At 40.9% G+C, this 27,375-nt stretch overlaps 2 protein-coding genes and 1 pseudogene across 2 annotated transcripts; 1 reads left to right on the top strand and 2 right to left on the bottom strand.

Moving 5' to 3' along the window:
• Positions 1–1,379: 1,379 nt before the first annotated feature.
• Positions 1,380–3,689, top strand: LOC149154014 (uncharacterized). Its single transcript, XM_089444015.1, has 4 exons — positions 1,380–1,710; positions 1,774–2,253; positions 2,568–2,631; positions 2,738–3,689. Exons 1-4 carry the CDS (start codon positions 1,380–1,382, stop codon positions 3,687–3,689), a joined length of 1,827 nt encoding a protein of 608 aa, XP_089300141.1.
• A 1,846-nt stretch (positions 3,690–5,535) lies between these two features.
• LOC149154015 (benzyl alcohol O-benzoyltransferase pseudogene) lies at positions 5,536–7,018 on the bottom strand (annotated as a pseudogene).
• A 5,823-nt stretch (positions 7,019–12,841) lies between these two features.
• On the bottom strand, positions 12,842–13,713 carry LOC149154016 (benzyl alcohol O-benzoyltransferase-like). Its single transcript, XM_089444017.1, has 2 exons — positions 13,206–13,713; positions 12,842–12,942 (listed from the first exon to the last, which is right to left on the bottom strand). The coding sequence occupies exons 1-2, from the start codon at positions 13,711–13,713 to the stop codon at positions 12,842–12,844; spliced, it is 609 nt and encodes a 202-aa protein (XP_089300143.1).
• Positions 13,714–27,375: the final 13,662 nt, after the last annotated feature.

Genomic DNA, 27,375 nt, shown 5'->3' on the forward strand with positions numbered 1-27,375 from the left:
AGGGCGTGAATCTCATTACAATCTAAGGTCTTTAGCCACCAGAAAAGGAAAAGGGCCGGTAGTAGGCGGTTTGGAAAAGGATGAGGTGTCCATAGGTCCGAAGAAGTTAAGAGGGAGGAAGTCGGATTTATCAAAAGCAAAGCAAAAGGCTATCATTGATATTGCTGGAGGGAAGCAGTTGTCACTGCCAGGGGTGCTTAGAGCAAAGCAATCACCCACTGAGGTTTTTAAATGATCATTTTATCTTATAACTATAGGGGGCTTGCTAGTATCCCCAAAAAACTAGCTCTGAAGGATCTGGTCAGGGCTAACAAACCTGATATTCTCTTCCTTCAGGAAACGCTTGGGAAAGGAGATGAAATTATAGGTTGTCTTCATAAGCTTTTGCCGGGTTGGAGTTTTCATGCAATGGATGCAAATGGGCATTCTGGAGGTGTGGTTTTGGGGTTTAATTTGAAGGTAGCACGTGAAATCTCATCCTGGGGAGCAGAAAACGTTTTGGTGGTGGAACTCCACTCCAACGAACTCTGTATGCCTTTTCTTTTTCTGAATATATACGGTCCTAATTCGGAGCGGGAGAAGTTTTGGAACTCTTTCTTTGCGAAGTCTTTTTTGGCGCATCCTAACCTCATTATTGGTGGAGATTTCAATTTTTCATTGGGCCTGACTGAATCCCGGGGGGTTAATGCTAGAGCGGATCCCCTCTCTGCTTTTTTCATCAGAAATTGGCCTCATTGCCTCTTGTTGATGTTAACCAAATAAAAATGCTTCCCACTTGGAGGAACCGCAGAATTGGTGATGACTGGATTGGGAAGAAACTAGATCGTTTCTTAATAAGCGATCTGTTGGCTGAGAAACTACAGGCGTTCAGGCATTGGGTTGGAGATGGTGGTCTCTCAGATCACTTACCGGTACTCCTGGAGGTGAAAGGTGATTTAACTAAGCCAGGCATCCCTTTTAAGTTTAACTCTTCTTGGCTTTTGGATGCATCTTACATTAGTCTTTTTCATAAAACTTGGAGGAATGTCGTGGTAAATGAAAATGAGAATTGTAGTCAGCTGTTTATGGAAAAATTATTAAGGATGAAGGCAACTTCAAAATGCTGGGCTTTACAAAATAAGCTGAAGGAAGAAGAATTAATGCAAGCGGTGAACTTAGAACTTGCCCTACTCGAGGATCCAGATAGTCAGGGCTATGGCTCAGGTGCATCTCGATCGAGAATCCATGAGTTGGAAATGGAAAGAAGGAGAATTCTGCAGCTCAGGGAGCAAAGTTGGCGCCTTAAAAGCAGAGCGATCTAGTTACAGGCAGGGGATGAAAATTCCAAGTTTTTCTAGAATTACGCCAAAGGGAGAAAAAACACAAACAAAATATGGGAAATGAAGAAGGCAAATGGAGATTTACCGCTCTCTTTCGAAGAGTTGGCTTCGAAGGGGGTAAATTATTTTAAACACCTCTTTAAAGCTCCAAGTGAAGCTTCTATTGTAGAAGTTATAAGGGTTGCCCAGATTTTCCCACAGTTCATAGAGGAGGAAGACAATGATTTTCTCATGGCACCTATTTCTAAAGAGGAGGTTGCAAGCATCCTCAAATCGATGCAAAAGGAAAAAAGCCCCGACCCGGATGGCTGGACAGTTGAATTCTTCCAGCATTTCTTTGAATTCATTGGTGATGAGTTAGTGGAGGTAGTGGAAGAATCGAGACTTTCAGGTTCTATCTATTAACCCTTTAATGCTACATTTTTAATTCTCATTCCCAAGTCTGATCTCCCAGGCTCGTTTGCCGATTTCAGGCCCATTTCTTTGTGTACCTGTGTTTACAAACTTATTGCTAAAATCATTGTTGTCAGGCTAAAACCCTTCCTTTCTAAAAGTGTTTCTCCGGAGAAGTTTTGCTTTTTAGATGGCAGGCAAATTCATGAAGCTGTGGGAGTTGCTCAAGAATCGCTCCACAGTCTCAAAGTTGGAAAGAAAAAAGGAGTCGTTGTGAAAATATATTTATCGAAGGCTTACGATAGAATCAGTTGGCTATACTTGAGACTTTTGTTAACTCATCTGGGCTTCAGGTTTGATCTTGTAAGATGGATTATGAGCTGTGTAACGTCTTCTTCCATAGCTGTTCTGATCAATGCAGCAGCCTCCAGTTTCTTCAGCCCTGAACGTGGCATTCACCAAGGCTGTCCCCTCTCCCCCCTCTTGTTTTTGGTGGCAGCAGATGGAATCAATCGTTTGATCCATGAAGCAAAAAGTCAAGGTTTGTTGAAAGGAATCGAAGTTGCTCCAAATTTATGGGTCACTCACCTTCCCTTCGTGGATGATATCATTCTCTTTAGTAATGGCAGCCTCTAATACTGCAGGATGCTTAAGAGGATCTTGGACCTCTTTTTGAAAGCGACTGGCCTCTGTATAAATGAGAGAAAATCTACCATCACTTGCTCTGGTATGGCTAGAGAAGAGGTGGGTAGAGTGTCCCTGGTTCTAAATTTTGAAGTTAAATCGCTCGAGGATTCTTTCAAATATCTTGGGTTCTATTTGAAACCAGATAATTATAGGATAAAATATTGGCAGTGGATCCTTGTAAAATTGGATTCAAAACTAAAACATTGGAGCCACAAGTGGCTCTCTCAAGCAGGTAGGCTTGTTTTATTAAAATTTGTTCTGATGGCAATTCCCGTCTATTGGGCGAGCCTGACTTAGGTGCCCAAAGGTATTCTAAACTCTATTGAGAAACTTTGCAGCAGCTTTCTGTGGGCGAGGTCCAAGTCAGAGAGAGTTACCCCGTGGATCGCATGGGACAAAATAGCTCGCCCTAAAGAGTGGGGAGGCTGGGGTATAAAAAACCTTGCTAGTTTCTCCCAATCCCTTGCAGCAAAGTTGGCTTGGAGGATCATTTCAACGGAAAATCTATGGACTGTTGTGACTAAAAGGAAATATATAGATCCATTATCAATGCTAGATTGGATCATACTGCTGCAAAAGTCGTCCAAAAATTCCTCGGTGGTGCGGAAAGCAGTGGTTGCATCTATTCACATCATTGAGAAGGGGTTGGCATGGTATGTGGGAGATGGAACTCAGATCTGCTTGGGGCGAGATCCATGGATTGGTTGCTTTGAGGGGTATACTCTATCTCAAGGTTTGGTTGAGGCTTCAAAAGACAGAGGTCTATATACTCTAAACCATGTAGCTGATCCTCAGGCATCTTCCATTTGGAACCAAGGGTGGCTTCAAGGACGAGACTTAGATCTCGCCGACGATAGGTTGGAGGAATGGGACAGGTACACAAGGGATCTCCTCAATTCCTCAGTGCGGCTATCTGACTCTCCGGACGAGCTAAAATGGGTTTTTGCTCAGAATGGCCTTTATTCCCCAAAGGCAGGTTACAAATGGATGATGTCACAAATTGGTTGGGAGAATCCAGACTGGTGGACTAAACCGTTATGGAAGTTAAAAGGACCAGCTAAAACAAAATTGTTCTTCTGGTGCGTCCTTTTCCAGAAAGTTCCTACGTGGGATTTCCTTCAAAGAAGAGGCAGAATTGGTCCTGGTAGATGTCCACTGTGTAAAGACAGTGCTGAAACAGTTCAACATTTATTCCTCTTTTTCCCTTTCAATTCTAGCCTTTGGGCAACAATGCTAAGCTTAATAAATGTACCTCATAGATGGGAAGGGCAGGGGCTCCTAGAGGCCTGACAGATTTGGTGGAACGCTTCTCTAAACAAAAGGGAATGAACCATGCCGTTACTCATTACATGGGGGACTTGGCTTGCCAGAAATCAAGCTATTTTCAAGGACTCTGCTTTTCCTATTGGAAGACTTGCCACTGAAGGAGCTGCCATCTATGAAAGCATTCCTATCCCTCAAGCTCTTAATTCCTCTAGAGCTGTTAGTCAAGAAGTCATTAGACACTCTATGCCGTGGGCTTATTTTGACGGGGCTTCGGATATTAATGGTCGATGTGGGGCTGGCTTGATCATTCATTTTTCAGAGGAGAAGATTGTTAAAGCCTCAATAGGCCTGGGACAGGGCACAAATAATTTTGCCGAATTGAAAGCCCTTCATCTCCTTCTCAGCTGGCTTATTCTTCGAAATGTGAGAGAAGCTCAGCTTTTCGGGGATTCCATGAATGTGGTGAAATGGTTCAACGGGGCACATCGCTGCAGCAATCTTACTCTGCTTCCTCTGTTTAGAGAAGTTTCTCGGCTTAGAAATAGCTTCATGGAGATCTCTCTCAGTCATATCTTCGGGGAAAGGAATTCTGAAGCGGACCGTCTTTCTAAAGAAGGAGTTGATCTTGAGATGGGGTCGTGGACTGTCTCGGAGGTTGATAATGGGGTTGTTCGACTTGTTGAACAACCCATCTTTGCTTAACTTTTGCGCTCGTTTCCTTTGTTCATGTAAATATCCGTGTGGTGTTTCTGTCTCTTTTTTCATGTTTTTCCTTCTCTTTGTCTTTTCCTCTGCCGGTTTTCTTGGGCTATTCTACCTATTGTGGATGCCCGGACAGTGGTTCCGTCTCTTCACTGTAGCGGCTTCAGAATCCTCAAGCTTATTGCGGATCTCTGAGACCCCTTTCCTGATCGTGCACACTCCAGTGTGGTCTTGATTTCAACGAATCGGTTGGATTTGGAGGATTCGTTCCTCTTGCGGTGGCTTGCCTTTTATAGTTGCGGGCTTTTGGGCTGTGTTTCATTGATTTGTGGTTTTTGGGAGGAGTTTCTCCTTCCTGCGATGGCTTGCACTGTCAGCGAGCTGGTTTGGTAGCTGAGGCTCTCCCCGCTTGCTGGCGGATACAGCCTTGGCGTTTTGCTTACATACTCTATGTAACACCCTTTTTTCAAATAAAAAGATGGACTTTTTCTGTGGAAAAAAAAAAATCATAAATAGTTGGCTTTTAGAAAAATACCGATAATAATTATTAATGTGGTTGATATAAACCTATAGCCTATATCAATCACATTGGAAAATGTGATTGTATATATATTACATATAGGCCTATCGACCTTTATCAACCACCTTGGTAAATATGGTTGTACTAATTATTATTTTATTGTGTTACTATTAAAAATATTCATATATATAAACCATGCTTCATTATAGGTGGATGTTCAAAACTGATTACTAAATTCGTTTTACACTCAAGTATTTTCGTAGCAAAGAGAAAAACAGTGGGATTTTCCAAAATGGGATGCAGCGGAAGACAATTTTATTTTAGGATTGTCATGAAAAAGGCATATCGACAATTCTATAGGCAGGCAACTTCAATACATTATATCTATCGAAAGTATACTAAGTACCAATGTAGACAGGCAACTTCAACGCATTATATCTATCAAGAGTACACTGAGTATTAATGCGGACTAACCAAATTTACTGCAGAAAAAAATAGAACCATCAGGATATGGCACTCGATTTGCACTACAAGATTCCCACTATTGTCGGATACAGTGCGGCTCTTCATTCCCCTGCCCACTGTCGGATACATCAAAACCTTGAAAACTTATTTGCTTCAGTCAGCTTCGAAGGCACCGCAAGATCACTAGCGCTGTGGCCCGTTGTTGATTGTTTTATTCAAATTTTCTAAAAATATTTCCATGGCAGTTGACGGCAAACAAATAGGAACTACGATCGCTTCAGTGTCTTTCATGGAGGCCGGTGCTAAATATGTAAAGTGTGGCATTGCGGGATAAACAGGACACACATACGCTGCTTTTCCCCACCCGAAATCCGACTCTGCTACGGCTTGCGCAACTTTGGAAACGTCTGAAACGATGAAAGAAGCATCTGAGGGGCTAAGTGGACGCCCTTTCAACTCCGCCAAATCAATCATACATCGTAAATATTCTTCCCTCACTCGTCTATCGCCTTCCTTAATCAATTTCACTGCGTAAGACAGTGGGCGGCCAGTCAGATCCCGGGCTCTTGTGTGAGCGTAAGCGGAGGCAAGTGCATTGCCGTAGTAGCCGTTTGGAAGAGGCGGTCGGAATCGATTACGGGCGTTTAACGGAAACATTAATGTCAATTCTTGGTCCGCCGGGATTTTTAGAGCCTTTGTTCTCGACTGCCACAAACAGGCCGATATTACTTGGAATGTGGTACAAAACCTGACCCCTTGTACCTGTTTTTTCAAAGCCGCAATTTCTGTTGAACCAAAGTATAACGATTTCAAGTTCATGATATCCTCTGATGCAGCGGTCACCGGCACTATTCTTTCTTGATATTTATTTTCAAAATCATAGTAATCACGCAGTCCCGGATAATTTGCCGTAGGCTTGGCTCTGGGTCGAAGGATTTCTCTATTCCAAACTGCAGGTACCGTGGGGCTTTCTGCCCCTCTCGCTATTTCGCCGAGAGAATTCAGAAATTGCGCGATTCCAACACCATCAGCAACGGAATGGCTAAAACGCAAGCCAAGTACGAAGCCTCCGCATCGTAGCCGCGTCACCTGTCAAAGAAACGCAGTTCATGCTTTCCAAAACCACAAGATATTTGTGACGTAATTGAATCAATAACAACAACTAAGTAGACTAGGCATGTGATTTCACATTATCTACTATCATACAACGTTTTGGTAAAGAAACAACATGTTAATAGTACACATAAGGAGAGAATCAATTCGTTTTTAATAAATTAAATTGTTTATATTTTTTCAAATAACAATTTATATTTCTTCAAATAAAAAAATAAAACCCTAACCCTAGTCTATTCTATTGAAAGTTAAAACCTTAGTCTATTCTATTATTCTATATAAAGAAGATGTACATTAAGAATAAACCAAACGTATTGGATCCTACATAGTCTTCAACACACTAGACTGTATAGCGAAGATGCACATAAAAATAAACCAAGCAAGCCCACGAAATAGGTGGAATTATCATTAATAAATTGAAAACCACGATGACCAACCTGAAACAGAAGCAGAGGAGAGTCTTGTTGAAAATGTAATTTCAACGCGCTACGTACGCAGCCTAAAACCACCGAACAAAACCATAAAACCGGCCAGGATCATATCGCACCGCCATCCATGAAAAGTGGTTTCCGTATTGTTGAGCTCCGATGCGATTTGGAGGCGACGCGTGTCACCCGCATGACATCAGCAAACGAAACCCATCGGAAGTTAAAGCTCGGTGAAAATCTGCCTTCCGATATCCTCTCCATCGTCCGATCTGGTTGCGTGTCCTCCGCCGTCGATCTCCGGAAGGTGCACGGGCCCCCGACAAGTCAGATTTTGAGTGAAGTGGAAGTCTCGTTTGCGTTGACCGTCGTAGGAGGAATTTATGATTTTAATGTTTGTCGTAGTGTTTTTGGTGGCGGCCTTTAATATTATGGTGAAGGCTTTTAATATAGATATGGGCATGTCTTTAATTTTTATTATGGGCATATGTCCCATATGTCATACGTTGTTTATATTTTTTTATATATACACGTCATATGTTAAAAATGGTTTTGTGTGTTGTAGTTTATATATAAGGTGCATGCGCACGATGTGTTTTTTTATGTAGTGAGTGGAGTGGCTACGCACGAGTGTGTGTGTTTTTCATTTTGTAATTGCACAGCAGTGCGTTATAGAAATGGAATTGTAATGTTTTGATTTCTGCCATTGAAGAACAGAGAGTTGTTTTTGTAAAATCCACAACAGTGGAAAATCTGTGAGTGCAGCAGAGTTTTTTTTTGTGATTCCCTCTTTGCACAGAGGAAGAAATATGTAACAGAAAATTTGTTTTAATGGAAATGTTCTTTGTGACTGTGTAATGGTGTCTTCTGAGTCATTTTGATTTTTAAGAGGTTCCCTGTCAAAAGATCCTGGACAGAGGAAACAGAGCTTTGTCTCTGTGGTGTTTATTTTGCTGGTTTTGGTATTTCTCCATTTAAAAATACCCAACAGTGGTATCGGAGCTAGTCCAGGCTCTTTGAAGACTCAAAGAAGCTGAAGGAAGGTGTGGTTGCAGCAGTCAAAACTTCTCAGGCAGACAGAAGACTCAGACAGCGAAGGATTCAGGTATTCCCCAAAAGCATTTCTCTTGTTATTGCTGAAGACAGTCAGTTTTAAAAAAAATCACAGTCAAGGATTTAAAACCATAGTTCAAGATGCAAGGAATGGCAAGCACAAGCATGGGTATGTTCAACACCCAGCTCCCACACTTTAATGGGAAGAACTATGACTATTGGTCTATAACCATGAGAGCTTTGTTCATCGCTCAAGATATATGGGAACTAGTAGAATATGGGTTTGAGGAACCAGCAGATGAAACTGAGTTCAATGCATTAACTCAGGGAGAGAAGGATCAGTTGAAGCTCAATAGGAAGAAGGATGCAAAGGCCATTGTCTTGTTGTATCAAGGAGTGGACCAGAGTATATTCCCAAGGATAGCAGCAGCTACAACATCACATGAAGCATGGCAAACTCTCAAGACAGCCTATCAAGGCATGGAGAGAGTGAAGACAGCAAAATTGCAAATGCTGAGAAAGGATTTTGAAAACTTGAACATGAAGGAGTCAGATAACATTGACTCATTCTTCACTCATATGATTGGAGTAGTCACACAAATGAGAACTCATGGAGAAACAATTGAAGATAGAAGAATAGTGGAGAAAATATTGAGAGTCTTACCCTCAAGGTTCGATGCCATAGTCACAACCATTGAAGAGACAAAGGATCTCTCAAAATATTCAGTTGATGAGCTGCATGCATCTCTGATAACTCATGAGCAGAGGTTGAGTAGGAATGAAAACTCATCCCTTGAGCAAGCCTTCAAGACCCAGATGTCCTTTGGAAGAGGAAGAGGTCAAGGAAGAGGAAACAGAAGAGGAAGAGGCAGAAGCCAGAACAGAGGTGGAAGGAACAGCCCATCAAATGCACAAGGAAGAGGCAGCAATCCAAATCAGAACCAAGGTCAAGGCAGCACCCAACAAAGAGATCAGTATCAGGCTCAAGGACAAAGGTATGATAAATCTAATGTTCAATGCTATTATTGCAAAAAGTATGGACATTATGCTAGTGATTGTAGAAAGAAACAACATGATATGAACAACAGACAAAATGCAAATGTTACAAGAGAAAACAACAGTCAAGAAAATGTCCTGTTAGCTTGTAACATGGCTGAAACACATAGTGAGGACATATGGTTTTTAGACTCAGGTTGCAGCAACCATATGACAGGGAATATAGCCCTCTTTTCAGCCTTAAATCAAAACTTGAAATCAGAGGTCACACTAGGAACTGATAGTAAAGTGTCTGTTATGGGAAAAGGGGAGGTAAAAATATTTTCAAAACAAGGAGAAAGGAAAACCATAGCAGATGTCTACTATGTCCCCGGAATGAGATGTAACCTATTGAGTGTTGGACAACTTATCCAAAAGGGTTACAATGTTTATTTTGTAAATGATGTGTGCACCATCATGGACATACCACCTAGCAAAAGATGCATTGCTGAAGTGAAGATGACAAGGAACAGGATGTTCCCTCTCAGGATCCGGGCAGATTTGAAAAACAAAGGAAAAATTACAGCAGTTACCCAAGAGGCTTTCCAAAGCGTGCCAAAGGATGAGAATTGGTTGTGGAACTTGAGATTTGGACATCTCAATTTTGGAGGTCTGAATTTGTTGAGTAGGAAAGGAATGGTGAAAGGATTGCCATTGATAGAGAAGCCGGACAGCCTTTGTGAAGGCTGCATTTTGGGAAAACAACATAGAGAAAGTTTTCCATCAGGGAAGAGCATAAGGGCAAAGACACCCTTAGAGATCATCCACTCAGATTTGTGTGGACCAATGCAAGCTCCATCATTAGCTGGCAGCCTATATTTCTTGACATTCATTGATGATTTTACAAGAAAGACTTGGATATATTTCCTTAAAAACAAAAGTGAAGTGTTTGAGAAATTCCAAAATTTCAAGGCATTTGTTGAAAACCAAAGCGGGCTGCACATTAAAGTTTTGAGAACTGATAGAGGAGGTGAGTATATCTCCAAGGAATTCCTAAGATTTTGTAGAGAAAATGGAATTCATAAACAGTTTACAGCAAGATACACTCCGCAGCAAAATGGAGTTGCTGAAAGGAAGAACAGGACCATCATGGATATGGCAAGGAGCATGTTGAAGGCAAAGCATTTGCCAAATGAGTATTGGGCTGAAGCTGTACATTGTGCAGTTTATATATTGAACAGGTGTCCTACAAAAGCAGTGATGAACAAGGTGCCAGAAGAGGCATGGAGTGGGAGAAAGCAAGGAGTCACCCACATGAGAGTTTTTGGGTGTGTGGCCTATGCACACATTCCGGATCAGTTAAGGAGGAAGTTGGACAGCAAAGGGGAGAAATGCATCTTCATTGGATACAGTGATGAATCCAAAGCCTACAGGCTGTACATTCCATCTACCAAGAAGTTCTTCGTCAGCAGGGATGTTCAATTCATTGAAGAGGAAGCTTGGGATGGAAGCATAGAGAAAACAGTGAATGTCAAGAACTGTTTGTCTCATGATGAAGATGAAGAGGAGGTGGCTGAAATGAATCCCCAAACAACAGCGCCAACACAAGGACAGCAAGGAACACCATTGAGGATCCATGAGAGTGCTTCTCCAAGCACACCACAAGGAGGAAATTCAAGTGCATCTTCAAGCACTTGCACACCAAGTGAACGAGGTAAGAAGTTTAGAAATCTAAGTGAAATTTTTGAAGAAGGAATGAATTCCTTATTTGCCTTGTATTGTCATGTTGATGATCCTATTCATTTTGAAGAAGCTATTAAAGATAGGAAATGGATAGAAGCTATGGATGAGGAGATGAATGCCATAGAGAGAAACAAAACATGGGATTTGGTTGAGCTACCAAAAGGCAAAGAAGTGATTGGTGTGAAATGGGTCTACAAGACCAAAAGCAGTGCTGAAGGCAAGATTGAAAGGCACAAGGCAAGGCTGGTTGTCAAAGGGTACAAGCAGCAGTATGGGAGAGATTATGAGGAGACTTTCGCACCGGTTGCAAGAATGGAAACCGTGAGAGCAGTGTTGTCCATAGCAGCACAAAACAAATGGAAAGTCTACCAAATGGATGTGAAATCAGCATTCCTAAATGGAGTGTTAAAAGAAGAGGTTTATGTTGAACAGCCTCTCGGCTATGAGAAGAAAGGTGAAGAGCACAAAGTGTGCAAATTGAAGAAAGCTCTTTATGGGCTGAAGCAAGCGCGAAGAGCATGGTACAGCAGGATAGATTCATATCTATTAGATAATGAATTTGACAAATGTGAAGGAGAACCCACAGTCTACATCAAGGAAAAGGATGGTAAAATTTTAATTGTTGTCTTGTATGTAGATGATGTTATTTTCACTGGAAATAATATTTGTCTTATTGAGAATTTTAAATCAGTCATGAAGGATGAATTTGAAATGACTGACATGGGTTTGTTGAGATACTTCTTAGGCATAGAAGTAGATCAAAATGAAAAAGGAATTTTTATATCTCAAGCAAAATATGTAAATCAAGTTTTGGGCAGATTTAAGATGGAAGAATGCAAGGCAGCCATCACTCCCACAGTGATGGGATTAAAACTCAGCAGAGAGGACAGCAGCAAGGATTTTGATCCTAGCTTGTATAAAAGCATTGTGGGCAGCCTTATGTATTTAACAGCTACTAGGCCTGACATTATGTATGCTGTTAGTTTAATTTCCAGGTTCATGGAAAGGCCGAAGGAGGCACATTGGCAGGCAGCAAAGAGAATTTTGAGGTATGTCAAAGGTACCAAAATGTTTGGAATTTTGTATCATGCCTCAGAACATTCAGATTTGCTTGGATACACTGACAATGATTGGGCTGGAAGTGTAGATGATCGGAAGAGCACTTCCGGTTATGTATTTCATATGGGTTCAGGAGCCATTTCGTGGGCTTCTAAGAAGCAGTCCATTGTAGCATTTTCTACAGCAGAGGCTGAATATGTGGCAGCTACAGCAGCAGCATGTCAAGCAGTGTGGATGAGAAGAATGTTGAGAAGCTTAGGCCAAGAGCAGGCAAAAGCGAAAGTGATATTTTGTGACAATAGCTCAGCGATTGCATTGTCAAAGAATTCAGTGTTTCATAAGAGAACGAAACACATTGATACAAGGTTTCACTACATCAGAGAATTGGTGAACAATGGAGAAATTATCTTAGAACATTGCAGGACCCAGGAACAGGTTGCAGACATCTTGACAAAGCCGCTGGATCAGAAAAGCTTTGAATTTTTGAGGAAGTGTTTGGGTATGACCGAATGCCCAACAGTTGAAATTAAAGGGGAGTGTTGAAAATGTAATTTCAACGCGCTACGTACGCAGCCTAAAACCACCGAACAAAACCATAAAACCGGCCAGGATCATATCGCACCGCCATCCATGAAAAGTGGTTTCCGTATTGTTGAGCTTCGATGCGATTTGGAGGCGACGCGTGTCACCCGCATGACATCAGCAAACGAAACCCATCAGAAGTTAAAGCTCGGTGAAAATCTGCCTTCCGATATCCTCTCCATCGTTCGATCTGGTTGCGTGTCCTCCGCCGTCGATCTCCGGAAGGTGCACGGGCCCCCGACAAGTCAGATTCTGAGTGAAGTGGAAGTCTCGTTTGCGTTGACCGCCGTAGGAGGAATTTATGATTTTAATGTTTGTCGTAGTGTTTTTGGTGGCGGCCTTTAATATTATGGTGAAGGCTTTTAATATAGATATGGGCATGTCTTTAATTTTTATTATGGGCATATGTCCCATATGTCATACATTGTTTATATTTTTTTATATATACACGTCATATGTTAAAAATGGTTTTGTGTGTTGTAGTTTATATATAAGGTGCATGCGCACGATGTGTTTTTTTTATGTAGTGAGTGGAGTGGCTACGCACGAGTGTGTGTGTTTTTCATTTTGTAATTGCACAGCAGTGCGTTATAGAAATGGAATTGTAATGTTTTGATTTCTGCCATTGAAGAACAGAGAGCTGTTTTTGTAAAATCCACAGCAGTGGAAAATCTGTGAGTGCAGCAGAGTTTTTTTTTGTGATTCCCTCTTTGCACAGAGGAAGAAATATGTAACAGAAAATTTGTTTTAATGGAAATGTTCTTTGTGACTGTGTAATGGTGTCTTCTGAGTCATTTTGATTTTTAAGAGGTTCCCTGTCAAAAGATCCTGGACAAAGGAAACAGAGCTTTGTCTCTGTGGTGTTTATTTTGCTGGTTTTGGTATTTCTCCATTTAAAAATACCCAACAAGTCTGTGATGGTATTCGATCCTGGAACGTTACTTATAAACTCAAGAGCACGAGGAATAGGTGGAGACAGATCTCCCAAGTCTTCCAAGGAAATATCTGCGTCGGCCTCTTCAAGAAGAACCCCTTCACCAGTGCAGTCCGTTATAAGCTTGCCTCTATCATCTGCATTTATCAGTCTTCCGGCAAAGGGATAGTAATCAACCAGAATCTTTCCCAAAGCCTCTCCAATAACTTGGACTGGATCATTCCTCCCATTACCATTCATGGAGGAATTGCAGGGTGGTGGATAAAACATAAGTATGTTGACATGAAACCTTAATCCCAATTGATCGTCAATATTGGTAAGGTAAAGACGTTGGGTGGGTGTGGGGCAGTTCGGGGAAACGAGAAGAGGTGGGCGCTTAATGACTGTAAACTGGCCGAGGGACTTCTTTGGAAATGGTGAAGGAGGAGGCAGCGGCGGCGGCTGAACTGTACATCCGAATACAAGAGCTGCTGCCATGTAAGCTGGTGAACTAAGGGGATAGCCTGCACAACAATAAAGGATTATTGCGTGCTGAATAACTTCGTTTGATGGTCTGCGCGGGAGGCCATATATATAGATGTAGATAGCTTATGTAACGGATGTACTTGGTCTTTTTCGGTAAAGCTTCAAAATAAATCTTCCAAATTTAAAAAATAAAAATAAAAAAACACGTGTATTGATCTTTTGATGTAAAGTTTCGAAATAAATGCTCCAAACTTCGTGAATTAGATGCGAAGACAAGAAGGATATTGTGAATTAGATTTGAAGACCAGAAGTAAGATACAATTGGATGTGAAGAAAAGAAGGATATTGTGAATTAAATGGGAAGACAAGAAGTAAGATACAACTAAATGTGTAGGGAAAAAGCATGTAACTCAGTTCCTATCAACATGGACTTCGAAACCATCATTAAAAACAAAGGGAAAAAGCATGTAACTCATGTAGCTCGTGTACCAGTTTTCGTCCGCCTGAAACATGGTCGCATCTTTTAGAGATGTGCGAATTGAGTCTCACCGTCCATCGAGGGACACCATATTTTTTTATTCCATTAACGCAGGTGCCCATTCATTCTCCAACTGTTTCTGTAATTTATTCACGTGCACATTCATTTTTTTAATCTCTTCATTGTCTTATTATGGCGATTCTTGCACCTGACAAAATTCCGATTACTTTACCCATTGTTTGCTACTATTGTTTCGGTCCAATCTTTCGTCCCAAGAGAAAAAGCATTGTTTGTCCGCATCTTTTACAGGTGCAAATTGAGTCTCACCGTCCATCGAGGGACACGATATTTGTTTATTCAATTAACGCAGGTGCCCATTCATTCTCCAACTGTTTCGGCCAATGATATTTGTTTCTTCAATTTATTCATGTCTTATTATTATGGCCATTCTTGCACCTGACAAAGTTCCGATTACTTTACTGCTTCATGGAGGATGTTTCTTCAATTTATTCATGTCTTATTATTATGGCCATTCTTGCACCTGACAAAGTTCCGATTACTTTACTGCTTCATGGAGGATGTTTCTTGCTGAGTGGAATCGAACAGATAATATTTGGTTGCTCTGGTTGTTGAAACGCATTCCCTGTATTAAAAGCATTCATCTCAGGGCAGTCCTGCTTTAATTTTCAGGATCTTATGAATGTGATGGTGAGGGCACTGTATCACTTAAATTACTTTCAATTTTACAGAAAATATAGTAATTACCAGTGGCTATTTGATCACTTGACTTTGACATATATCTATATGTCAACAAACTTCCGAAGGAGACCACGTGGTAGGTATATAGGGAAGAGGGGTCTGATTTTTACATTTCTCTCAAAGTCGCAAAGATGCTATAACTGCGGATCTGTAAGGAATAGTTATTTTTTCCCAATTTCCTAAAAAAAATTCCTATTCTATTTATAAGGACTTGTCAATGAATATAATTTAATTACAAAAATTCCTTTGTTACCACCTATTAGGTATATAAGTGGTAAAGAGTTGATTATTTCATTTCTTTCAACACTGCTAAAGTTAACTAAATTTTTATTGAGTATATAAATGGGAAAGAGTTCGTTTTTTCACGTTTTCCAAACCGGAAAAGTTCCTTTTTATGCTTTCGAAGTTTTAAATTTCTTAAATATCATCAGTAAAGAGTTGATTTTTATCCTTTCTTCTTAATGGAAAAGATGCTTATGACTAAGAGATATGTAAGGAAAAGCTTATTTTAATAATTTCGTAAAAAAAAATGGTCCATCTATTAGGGCAATTAGCTCTATACAATTTGCAAATACCTCACTATAATTTTTATAATCTTTGTATTCACTTGGTTGATATATAGGTGAAAGTAAGTTGTTTCTTTGCCCTTTATTTTTCTTTATCACTGTGATTTATGATGTGAGGATGAGTGTATTTTTATGACTTTTTAAAATTTAAAATTTTAATTAGTATACATTTAAATTAATTTGGAGATTTATGAAGCGTTCCGAAGATTAAATTTTTTAGTATATAATTTTTTAGGTGCAAAATTTTAAAAATTGTTTAATTAAAACTTTTTTTTTTTTTAATAAAATAGAATATATTACTGCATGAAAATTGTATATACAAAAGGTTGGATTGTGCGAGAAAAATTCTCCAACACAAGAGCCAACAACACATGCCTTCTTGGCTTCTGATGGAATGGTTTTACATTGAAGCTTATAGAAAAAATAATTCTATGTTTTTTGAGAAAATTACAAGGAGTCGTGCTGATATTATCTCCCATGTGTTCGAAGGGAGGGGTGACAATGAAGATAATACAAATGTCCCAAAATTCTTTATTGCCTATACGGTGCCTGCTGATAAGAGCTCTTCGACAACTAAGAGCCAAAGAAACTAACATTTCAAAAAAGGAGTCTATCGCGGGCATTAAGGATTTCCTTCTGTAGGGTCATCATCCAAGCTGATAGGCATCCCTTGAATGTTGCCTTCCTGCGCGACTGTGGGCATTGGATGACTGGAGGAAGCGCTAGTTGCCTCCTTTTTTACGTTGGGGGAGCCTTCAACTAGCGAGCGGATCCCCATGGTAGCTCATTTCTTCAACATGGTGTAATGCAAAGGATCTTTGCTGACGAAGTGACAATGGTGGACTGATTCCCCATAGACGGCAAACTTGTTCGTAAGCTTGTCAACTTTCTCTTCCACCACCTTGGATATTTCAGTCTGCTCCTGCATTGCTAGACCAAGGAGAGTTTTCATCTGCCATGAGAGGTCAATTGCGTGAGTGTACAAGTTCTCCCTAGCCTTGGTGAGACTTGGGTCAAGGATCTATGCAAATTCCTCCGCCACATCTTCCTATGACACCCCTCGTCTAAGCACCCTCGCCTAAGCTTCCAGTTTTGCAATTCTTTCTTGCATCTCACGGTTAACAACTATGGAATATTAGATATCATTTTGGGATTCAACTGCATTAAGTAAGTCATTCACGTATGACCATTTCCATGAGAGGTAGTCGTAACTGACTAATTTCTCATGATTTTTAAATAGTTCACTTAGCACTCATTACATCGGGTGATGCTCACAGGGGTGAAGAGTGCTAAGTGAACTATTCAAAAATCATGAGAAATTAGTCAGTTACGACTACCTCTCATGGAAATGGTCATACGTGAATGACTTACTTAACGCAGTTGAATCCCAAAATGATATTTAATATATTGCACTGCATAAACCACCTAATACTTAAATTTAAAAAGAGTGAAGGGATCTCTTCTTGAATGGTTCATGAGGCACAATACTTGCTAAGGTTTTGCAAATGGGGTAGCAAGCTAAGTGGGCATGATTGTGGGGGAAACTCCACAGTTAAGCGCGCTTGAGCCAGAGGCGATCTAGGATGGGTGACCTTCTGAGAAGTCCTGATTTCTGGGTGCCACAGTGGATTCACTCAATGAACCTCTGACATATCACGTGCATTCATGGCATACTAAACAAGACCCCTAATTTGACTACATATTGGAAAATACATCTAAAAATCACAGTATTTAACCCCCTATCAATATGAACCCAATACACCTATCCAATTTTTAAAATCCCTACTTTCACTATATATTGTATGTATTCATTTTTTCATTAACATTTTTTATACCCCTTTATATTTTGTCATTAACTTTGAGCTTCATTTTTTATACCTACCAATATAAAACCCTTTACCCCCTATTATATGCTAAATATATTATGCCATTTTTTCCTCAATATATATCCTCCAATATGAATGCACGTGGTATGGTATTGCTCCCCTAGTGAAGCCCCCGTGCCAGGTGTAAGCCTCGGAAGTGATGATTGACACTATGTGATTCATTCACTAGTTTCAATCCCACTTCTTCACCCCTGTGAGCATCACCCTATGCAATGAGTGCTAAGTGAATTATTAAAAAATCATGAGAAATTAGTCAGTTACGACTACCTCTCATGGAAATGGTCATACATGAATGACTTACTTAACGTAGTTGAATCACAAAATGATATCGAATATATTGCACTGCGTAAACCCCCTAATACTTAAACTATGGAATAATTCAAGGCAACTCTTCTAACAGAAGACTCGGCTCTCGTGATGAGCGGAGAACCCAGGTTGTTCCAACGGAAGGTTTCATGGCCGCGGCCTTGACCATGACTGGGAGCTAGACTTGAACCGTGCTTAAGCACCATGAAAGGGGGAGGAGAGGTCAACAGGCTGACAATGAAATGGAGCTAGGAGAAACAAGGGGTAATATCAAGCAAGGTGTTGGAGAGGAGCAGGTGTGAGGGGGTATACATAGGGGCCAGAGAGCATCGAGGGGTGGGGCGATCAGAGGCGGGGAATGAATGCGATCATGGGAGGTACCAGAGGTAGGTGAGGGAGGATGTACCAAAAGAAGATGATAGGAAGGAAAGCTTATGATAACTCCTTTGGCACGACTGTCATTGGGATTGCAGCACGGGGCAAATTTCCCTTAGTACTGCCTCTCGTTGAGCAACTATTATCATAATTGTTGAGATTGGAGATCTCAAAGTAGTTAGTGCCCGTTATTCTAATTGGCCTTTTCATTGATGGTCTCAGATTGCTGACAAAGCCTGCCATGCTCCAGGTCAATCCATGCCAGAGAACGTAGATGGTAGTTGCCCTCCGTAACTTCACTTGCTGCCTATCACCCAGGCCATTCCCATTGCACATGACAACTTGGAAATGAAGCCCGCTTACCCTCCTATGTGGCATTTTATTCTTTCGAGGATTCTGTTTAGGTGCCAGTTGTCTGACACGCTAGCAGATTCCATGCTTTGTTGTAATTTACAGTTGACCTAAGTTGCTAGCATCGAGTCCCCTTCGATGATAAGGGGCCCAAAGTTGTGGAGTTTGGAAATGGATAGCCCATGTTTCAGAGCCTATAATTATGTTGCGTCGTTGGTAGTGTTGCCAAGATTTCCTGCATAGATCCATAAGATTTACCCATGCGAGTTCTGAAAGACACCCATGAAGCCTATTTTTCCTGGGTTACCTTTCTCTACCCCATCATAGTTTAGTTTTAGAGTGCCTATCCCCAGGGGGAGACCAGTGGTCTACATTTCCCCATTTTCCTGAACTTCTTGAGGCCATGGAGTATTAGGTGAGATGCAGATCTAGGAGGGTAAGAATATGTAGTTTTGAATTATTGGGAGGGTCGTTGGGGCATTGAAGAGTGGAAGAAGGCACCGTTTCTCAGATAGTTTTCTTGACTATGGATAGAAAAAATTCTTCCTAATTATGGATTCCTCTGATGATTATTGCATTCCTCTCCTTCCACAAAGCCCAACAAATGATACTTGGTATAAGGTTCCAGGCTCTATTCACCAGAGGATTAGGGGAAAGGGAGGATCTCCAATTTTCAATGGTATTGAGGATGGAAGAGATATCCCTATCTGAAACCTTGAAAACTAAATAGAACCAATTCCACAACTTGTTCACGAGGGGGCACTTGTTCAACAAATGGTTAGATGTTTCTTCCTTTTGCTCACAAAGATTGCATTTGAAGGGTCTAATGAACCATTTCTTCCTTAATTTGTCTCAGTTTAGAATTTTTTTGTGCATGATAAGCCATAAAAAAGGGTGATTTTAGGCCAGTATTTCCTTTCCCAAAATGTCTGCATTTTCAGTCTATCTGATGTTGGTCATGGAGTGCAATGTAGCTGTATGCTTCCTTTAAGTTGAAGTGCCCGATCGGGTTCTTCCCCAATATGAGATTGTCCTCAATGGCTTCAACTTGAATTTGTCTTTTTTGGAGTTCGCGTGAGATCTCTTGCCACTCCAAAGGGTTAGGTGGGGGTTCCCAATCTTTTTCTTCTAACCATTTCCTCCAATTATCACTATTATTGCTTGGTTTCTAGTATTGGTTGACCCTGTTCTTGCCCTTGTTTTGCATACCTATCTAGATCTATCTGAATCAATCATTGACAAGATCTAGCCTTTGTTGCCAGGCATCTTCCAAAACGAGTGCTTTGTCCCCATTTCCCACCTCACAAAAACTTTGATTTTGTATATCTGCTCTATTGTCCCAAGCTTGGTTCCATATGGCAAAGCCCTTAATGGTCCCATTGAGCCTAATGAGATGTTCATGCAAGTGGGGACGAACTTATTTTGCTTTCCAGATGATGCATCAGGCGGATCTTGGGTTTGCAAACCATCACCACAAAATTTTGGCTCTCAGGTTTTTCCCTAACAGCTCTGGGTCCCTCAGACCGAGACCACCTGCGACTGCTTGCTTTTTTGGGTTTACACAATTTGTCCCAAGACACCAACACCCACTTCTACTTCTTTTCTGAGCCTCTTGATAGGAAATTTATCTGGAGGTTTCTGAGAGTGTTGGAGATGGATTTTGGTGCCACAAGGGTAGGGTACAAATATTGGGGTATGACTTATAAGATAGACTTGACTAGAACCAAACGAACTGCCAAATTTAGAGATCTGAATGTCCAGTTAGCAAGCCTTTTTTCCATTTTGGTGATAAGATCTTCCCAAGTTGAACAAGCTAAGGGCTTGTTAGTAAGAGGGACACCAAGGTATTTTGAATGGGGGTTGCATCTCTGAAATTCCATTATTCTGGCAATGTTCCTTTGGATGGCTAGAGAGGTGTTAAAGAAAAACAAATTGGACTTTTCTTGGTTTATAAAGGTGCCAGAAGCAGCAGAGGAACCAGAGAGGATGGACTTGAAGGATAAGGCTTATTTGATTGTGGGGAGGCCCATTACTAAGGTATCATCAACGAATTGTTGATGAGTGGAGATAGGAGCATAGGTATAAATATTGAGGCCACATAGGGCATTGGTGGAAGAGGTAGTTGTGATGGATCTGTTAAGGCTCTGTGTCATTGTGACAAAAAGGAAGGGAGAAATAGGATCCCCCTGACGGATGCCTCTAGATGGGCTGAATGGTTGAGATCGGGGGTCATTCGGGATAATTGAGAAGTAATCCCTTGATACCATAGCCATAATCCATTTAATGCAATCCTTGTGAAAACCAAAAGCTGCAAGGACATATTTCATGTATTACCAACTGATTTTATCGAAAGCTTTAGACATGTCCAATTGCATCATCATTCCAAGCCTCCTCTGAACTTTAAGAGAATGGATTAGTTCATGGGAAAGGATGATGTTATCGAAGATTTGCCTCCCTTCCACATAACTAGTTTGGTGTTGGGAAATCAAAAGAGGCAGGATGGTTTTTATTTTGTTGGCCAAGACTTTTGAGATGATCTTGTATATGATGTTGTAGAGGGCTGTAGGATGAAATGTGTTTGGGGATTCAGTGCCTTCATCCTTGGGAATTAAGCTTAGGAAGGTGGCATTAAGAGATTTTAAAACAAAATTTTGAATTCTTGACTCCTCCACCAAGGCATGAACCTCATTTTTTAGCATAGGCTAGTAGGTTTTGTAGAAGTCTATGGTAAACCCATCCGAACTTGGCTCTTTATCATTGGACATAGTAATAAAAACTTCCTCCACCTCTTGCATTGAAACTTTCCTCAATAGAATTTTATGGTGATCCTCGGTGATGATAGCTGAGATGTTGCTGGTTATATATTGAATGGCCCTTGCCTGATCAGTCCTTGGCTCTAATAGGAGAGTGTTGAAGTACTGATTTAGTTCATCTACCATGTCCTCATGAGAGTGGATAAGGTTTCCCTCTCTATTTTTTAGGGACAATACCCTATTGTGTCTTTTGTGTTGTATCGTCGAACGATGAAAGAAAGTTGAGTTCCTTTCCCCACACTTTAGCTAGTTAATACAGGATTTTTGATGCCAAAGTTTCTCTTCTTGAGAGACCCTTTCCTCCCAACTTATTTGAAGATTGAGCTCTTCCTGTTTCCTTTGTTCAGTGATGCCCTCATTAATGATTTGTTGCTGGAGGATTGACATTTTAAGTTCCAGATTCCTTTTGTCAATGATGATGTTGCGAAAAGTTTCCTTGTTCCGTAATTTGATCTCATTTTTGGTGGATTTCAGTTTCTGCTAGAATTTATACATCTTATTTCCAATTTGGGGCATCGGTTTACTCCATCATTCTTTCATTTTGTCCACAAAATTCGGGTGCTCCAACCAAAAGGATTCGAATTTGAAGGGTCTATTCTTCAGGCCAGGGGAAATGTGAACCTTCAAGGATATCAGCCAATGGTCGGATCCTAATTGAGGGAGAATTCTTACCTTTGTTTCCCATGAGGTAACATAGATCTCTTCCGAAAGAAGGAATCAGTCAAGCCTAGAAGAAATTTGTCTTTATCCCCCTCGTCTGTTATTCCAAGTGAAAATTCCATTGTTCGTAGGGATGTTAATTAGACTAAGGCCTTCGATGGTGGACTAAAAGGCCTCAGAGTCCTTATCAAGTTTTCTTATGCCTCCCTTCTTTTCCGCGATTTTTATCTCCATGTTGAAGTCACCTGCAACAATTTTGAAAGGCAGGTGGATGGAATCAAGGAGTTTAGATATGCTCTGCAACATCTTGATTCATTCCACCGCTCTGTGTGGAGCATAGATATTGGTGACACAGATGCTATCGTTGGTACCAATGATTTTCAAAATAGTGGTGATGGAGTGTTTTGTGGCATTAGAGGAGGTAAGATCATACTAAGAGATTTTCCACATGTTCATGGTTCCCCTTATTGATCTAGTGGCTGAATTTGTGGTGTAACTATATTACTTGAAACAATTTTTTTGAAGGAGAGTGAGGTGAGCCATGTCAAGTTTGGTTTCTTGAATTAAAAGGATATCTAGTTTATCAACTAGGGGTCTATTTTTCAATACTCTTTTCTTTCCGGGACCATTGAGTCCTCTAATATTCCAAGAGATTCAATTCATTGGTAAATATTGGGAGTTAGTGCTAGGGCCTTTACCTTTCCTTCATTAATGAGTCTGGCGCCAAGTTCCTGAAGAAGCTGACTAATTGTTTTCCTTCCTATTTTTCGTCTTGGGCCTTTTGGGCTATATTTTCTTGCTGCCATGTTTGCCAAAATGGCATTAGCTATGTTGTTTTCAGGTGGTGTTTGACTTGAGCTCTACTTTATTACCTCTTGAAGGAGGTAGGCTCCTTCAATTTTTTGGATTTGGTCTTTTGGAATTATATCCAGACCATTTTTCTTCCATTCCTCTACTACCGATAAGAGGTCTACTCCTTCCAATGCCTCTTCTATTGTGTCTTCCTCTAGGGTAGAGTCTACCAGTACTTGTTCCATTTATATGTCTTCCTGTAAATTATCATCTTCCTTGTTGTTGTGATCTAAGTAATGATCCTCTTACCTCTGGTTTGCTGCGTTTTGTTTATCCTCTTTGGCCTCCTTGTCATTTGAGCTATTTGAGAGTGGTTGTTCTTGCAAATTATTCAAAGCTTCGAAATTGTTCAGGGTAGCTGCCTGGTGTTGTTCTTTTTTTGTGTTGTTTTTATTCCTCGTGTTTACTCTGGTGAAACCCTATTCATCCTTTTTCTTGCTAACCTGCTCACTTCTTTGAGGCATTTCATTTTGTTGACAACCCCTAAAGAGGTGTCCATGCTCATGGCATTTTCTACACCGAAATGGGATGTGTTCATAGTCAATGCTCTGAAGCTAGACTTCATCCCTGAATATTAGTTTTATGGCTTTCATAAGGGCTCTAGAGACATCAATGTAAACACATATTCTAACATATGAAACATAATGTTTGCTTTGTTTCCCCTCATAAATTTTTATATATTGACCTAGTTGGTCTCCAATTCCTCTAAGGATAGAAGGGGCCCAATAATTAGTTGGCAGGGAGTAGAGGCAAACCCAAACCTGGACCCTAGTGAAGTCCTCTTTCTTAGGAGTGAAGTTTTCTTTCCAGAATCTCATGTATAGTCCTGCAAAGTTGAAGTAGGGTTCTCTCTCAAATATCATGTCTCTCTCTTCTAAGAGATCGAAAATGATTGTAAAGAACCCCTTTGAACCTAGTTGCAGTCTTATTTCTCCCTTTGGTTTCCATTTGGCTTGAATCCACCAATTTAGTGCTTTCTCTGTGGGCCATATGCCCATGAATTTGCATATTACTCCATGTTCTTGAATATCGTCTCTATAAATAGCTACCCCGGGTCTTATATTTCCAACTCCGAGATTTTTTTGGCTTTTGGGTTACAGTTGCTTCTTGGTTTTGTTCTTGCCTTTTGCAGTTGCTCCTCTGTGGTTTCTGCCTCCCTAGTTGCTGAAGTATTTACAGAGGTAGTGCATGTGATAGTTTGAGCCTCTACAATTTTCCCTTTCTCCTTCCACTTAGCCCTTGCTTCAGGGCTCGTTTTGGAGGAGTGAAAGGTTGTGCATAAATATAGCTTGGTGAAAAAAATACACTTGCTCTTGCGGTTGATTGGTGACCATGTCGCGAAAGGACGAGGCCTATGGGCCATCATCCAATTCCTCCATGGAAGAAGGAGAGGCGAGGGAAAGCCCAGGTGGCAAACACTATGACTCTCTGAGGGCAGCCACTAGGAGAGCACAGGGGTACCAGACCTAGAGCTTCATAGATTCAGAGCTGCTGCCAATGATCATCTTTTAAAAATTAATTTTAAGTTCACATAAATTTATGTTGATTTTTTATGTGTTGATAGTGTTGGACCCACCAACATTTAGGGGATCTCCCCGACATGGAGTCCCAATCATATCTCGCACCATTTGGTGTAGGAGTCTCATTCAGTATAAAGGCCCAATTGCAAAAATACTTAAAGATTTTCCTTGGCTCTAACTGTTAGCACAAGATAGGGATGCAATGGTGTCCTCGAAAAGAAATGGAGATCTGCCTAGTGACTATGCAGTTGCAACCGTGTCAAGCTTCTTCTACTTCAAAAGGGCGGGGAGAAAAGTGAGCCTCTAAGTGAGAGGTAATAGTACCACCCAGGAAGAGACACACATGAACCAAAAGGATCCATCTAACATCCAGTGGAATGGTCCATAGTGGATGTGACGGTTATTACAACTAATGAATAGGGAAAGATCTATCTAATATCCCACGGAATATTCCACAAGGATGGGACAACAATAAAAACCATTACAACACATTCTCAATAAGATAAACACTAAAATAACTGAAATAGTTCAACTATCTTAGTACATGCAAAAGAAAGCATGAAATACAAACATCCACATAATAGTCTTACAGACATTCACAGTCCATGCATGAATAACGTGTTGGCCTTAAAGACTCCTTTTATTAACCAAATGTTCCAAGACACGTGTTTACAATGTACATTGCTACCCCCAATAGTGGGACATTGGAGCCACTCCTTGCTCCTCAAAGAACTAGTTGATCTCTCTAATGCCTTGTAGGAGGAGCCAAGGTGAAAAGTCCTTTCTTATAAAATGAGGGGGGGTATATATAACCAAGGGGTGATCCTTCTCCTTTTTGACTCTTTGACTACCCTCATGACTATTCAACTTCCTATGATTTTTCAACTTACATGACTCTCAATATTCATGTGTTTCCTTTGGACTTCCACTTTACAATACATTTGAATACAATATACATGGTTCGCAATAATGGTATGACATATGACTACTCATGACATGACATGACATGAAGCTGTTGGCATGGACTGCTTGACAATGTGGAAATGTCAAGTCATTTTTGTTGCTGAGTGCTGGATGTCTTCTTGGATATGCTTTCTCTTCACCTCCGCATGGCTTGGTGATGCAGAGTCATCAACTTTCTTTAGTCTTGGATGGTAGTTGCAAATTGTTGTCCCTTTGCTTCAACTTGATTGATCCACTTGTTAGTTCAGCTACAAGAGAGTCTTTAGGCATGCTTCCCTCCTTCTTCTCCTTCTTCATCATCTCGCCATGACTTGATAGTGTACTTGTTCATGCAAGTCACTCATGGCGAGTTGACATCAATCCAAAAATAAGATGATGCATTCTTATCCATGAATTGAGCACGGGATAAGTCACATACTCGGGAGAGGAGCCTAGTGATTGCGCATTGTGCAATTCCAATAGATATGGGGAGAGCTTGGGATCTGAGACTGTACAATGTGCAAATTAGGGAGGCTTGAAGGATAGAAGTGCACAACTCTGGAAGTAGTGGGGTCCGACTAAGTGAAAGGACATTGGGAGGAGCATCTGCGTAGTTTTGGATACCAAGGTGTTGTAGCAGCTATAACCACCCTCCAAAATTTTAGCCTGCACCAATTTCAGAGCCTCCTTTGGAGAGTTTCATTTGATGACTACACACACTTGGGTTCACTCCATGAGCTCGTGTGAGTCTTTACATTCAACTTGCTTTTTTATTGCACTCAAGTCTCTGCATGTTTATGTCTAAGTCATGCTCGTGACCATTTTCTAGTTATGCTCAAAGTCTTTGCTTCGTATGTGTTTGATGTGTTCGCCATGAAAGCATCTATCACACTCACACACAGAGTCACATTCACTATTGTGCAAGCGTCATCTCGATCATGAACGATAAATCACAAGTGTCACGCTTGTTGTTTGCACTGACAGTCACACATGTTTAACATATGTATTCGGATGGTTTGGTGGTTTCATCATCAAGTAGTGTGAGTGTGTGTCTGTATGATGACCTATGCATATTTTGACTATTCAAACACTTAGTAATTTTTGCTGAAGTTCTGACAACCAAACTCTTTAGTGACAGTTGGACCATCACCCTACTTTCGACTTAATTGGTTGTCAACGAGAATAACACAGGAGCACCAAGCTAGTTCTTTCAAGTTGTGTTGCTCGCAAGCATTCTAATCAACACACATGCTGGCCACTTGGATAGTCGATCGACTGTTCATCTTAGAAATTGCACAGTGCTCATGATTAGGCCTCTCGCTGCACATCAATAAACTCAGCTCAGAAATTGCACAGAGATGATCAGCGGGTCGGCTTCCCAGCCTTAATTTAGTTTTCCCAGCCAGCAGTTCCCAGCACCCAACTGCCTCTTCCCTCCAAGAATTACACAGTTTCTACTACTAGTGACTGAGTAGCCAACTGGCAGTTCCCTCTAGGAATTGCGCAAGTCTGGCTACCAGTGACCCTAGCAGGCAACTGGAAGTTCCCTCTGGAAATTGCATAAGTCTGGCTGCCAGTGACCCTAACAACCAACTAGCAGTTCCCTTTGGGAATTGCGCAATTCTGCCTACCAGTGACCCCAAAATCCAACTGGTAGTTCCCTCTAGGAATTGCACAGATCTAACTGCCAGTCTCCCATACAATTCCCCAGAAAAATTGCACAATCCCTACCTGCTGACCTCTCATTCAACCCTGCCCGTTCCTCTAGAAAATTGCGCAAATTTGGCTGTCTAGCCCCTACTGACTGTTTGTTCCAGAAAATGCACAGACATGCATACCTTTCCTTCCAACAACCTGGACTGTTCCTCCCAAAATTTGTGCAATTTTTCCTCCCAACCGAGCTAGACCTTCTAGTTAGTCACTGTCGACTCAGATCACCTGTTAGTGAATCTTTCACAGTTTTCATCAGTAGTTTTGCAAAGCCATCATCCCACATCACAAACTTACTGCCTCTCCCATTCACTTGCATTCGAATGATCATGTGTCATGGTAGAATATGAGGTTTTGGATTTGATGTCGTCTCGTCATGAGTGACAACATGTATAGGTACACCAATAAACATGTCAAGACGACGAATGGATGAACGGAGGGAGCACATGTAGATAA

Source organism: Pinus tabuliformis, chromosome 9, assembly GCF_031772625.1.
Source record: "Pinus tabuliformis cultivar Carrire ecotype Pingquan chromosome 9, CPIR1, whole genome shotgun sequence".
In the NCBI taxonomy this organism is placed as follows: Eukaryota; Viridiplantae; Streptophyta; class Pinopsida; order Pinales; family Pinaceae; genus Pinus; species Pinus tabuliformis.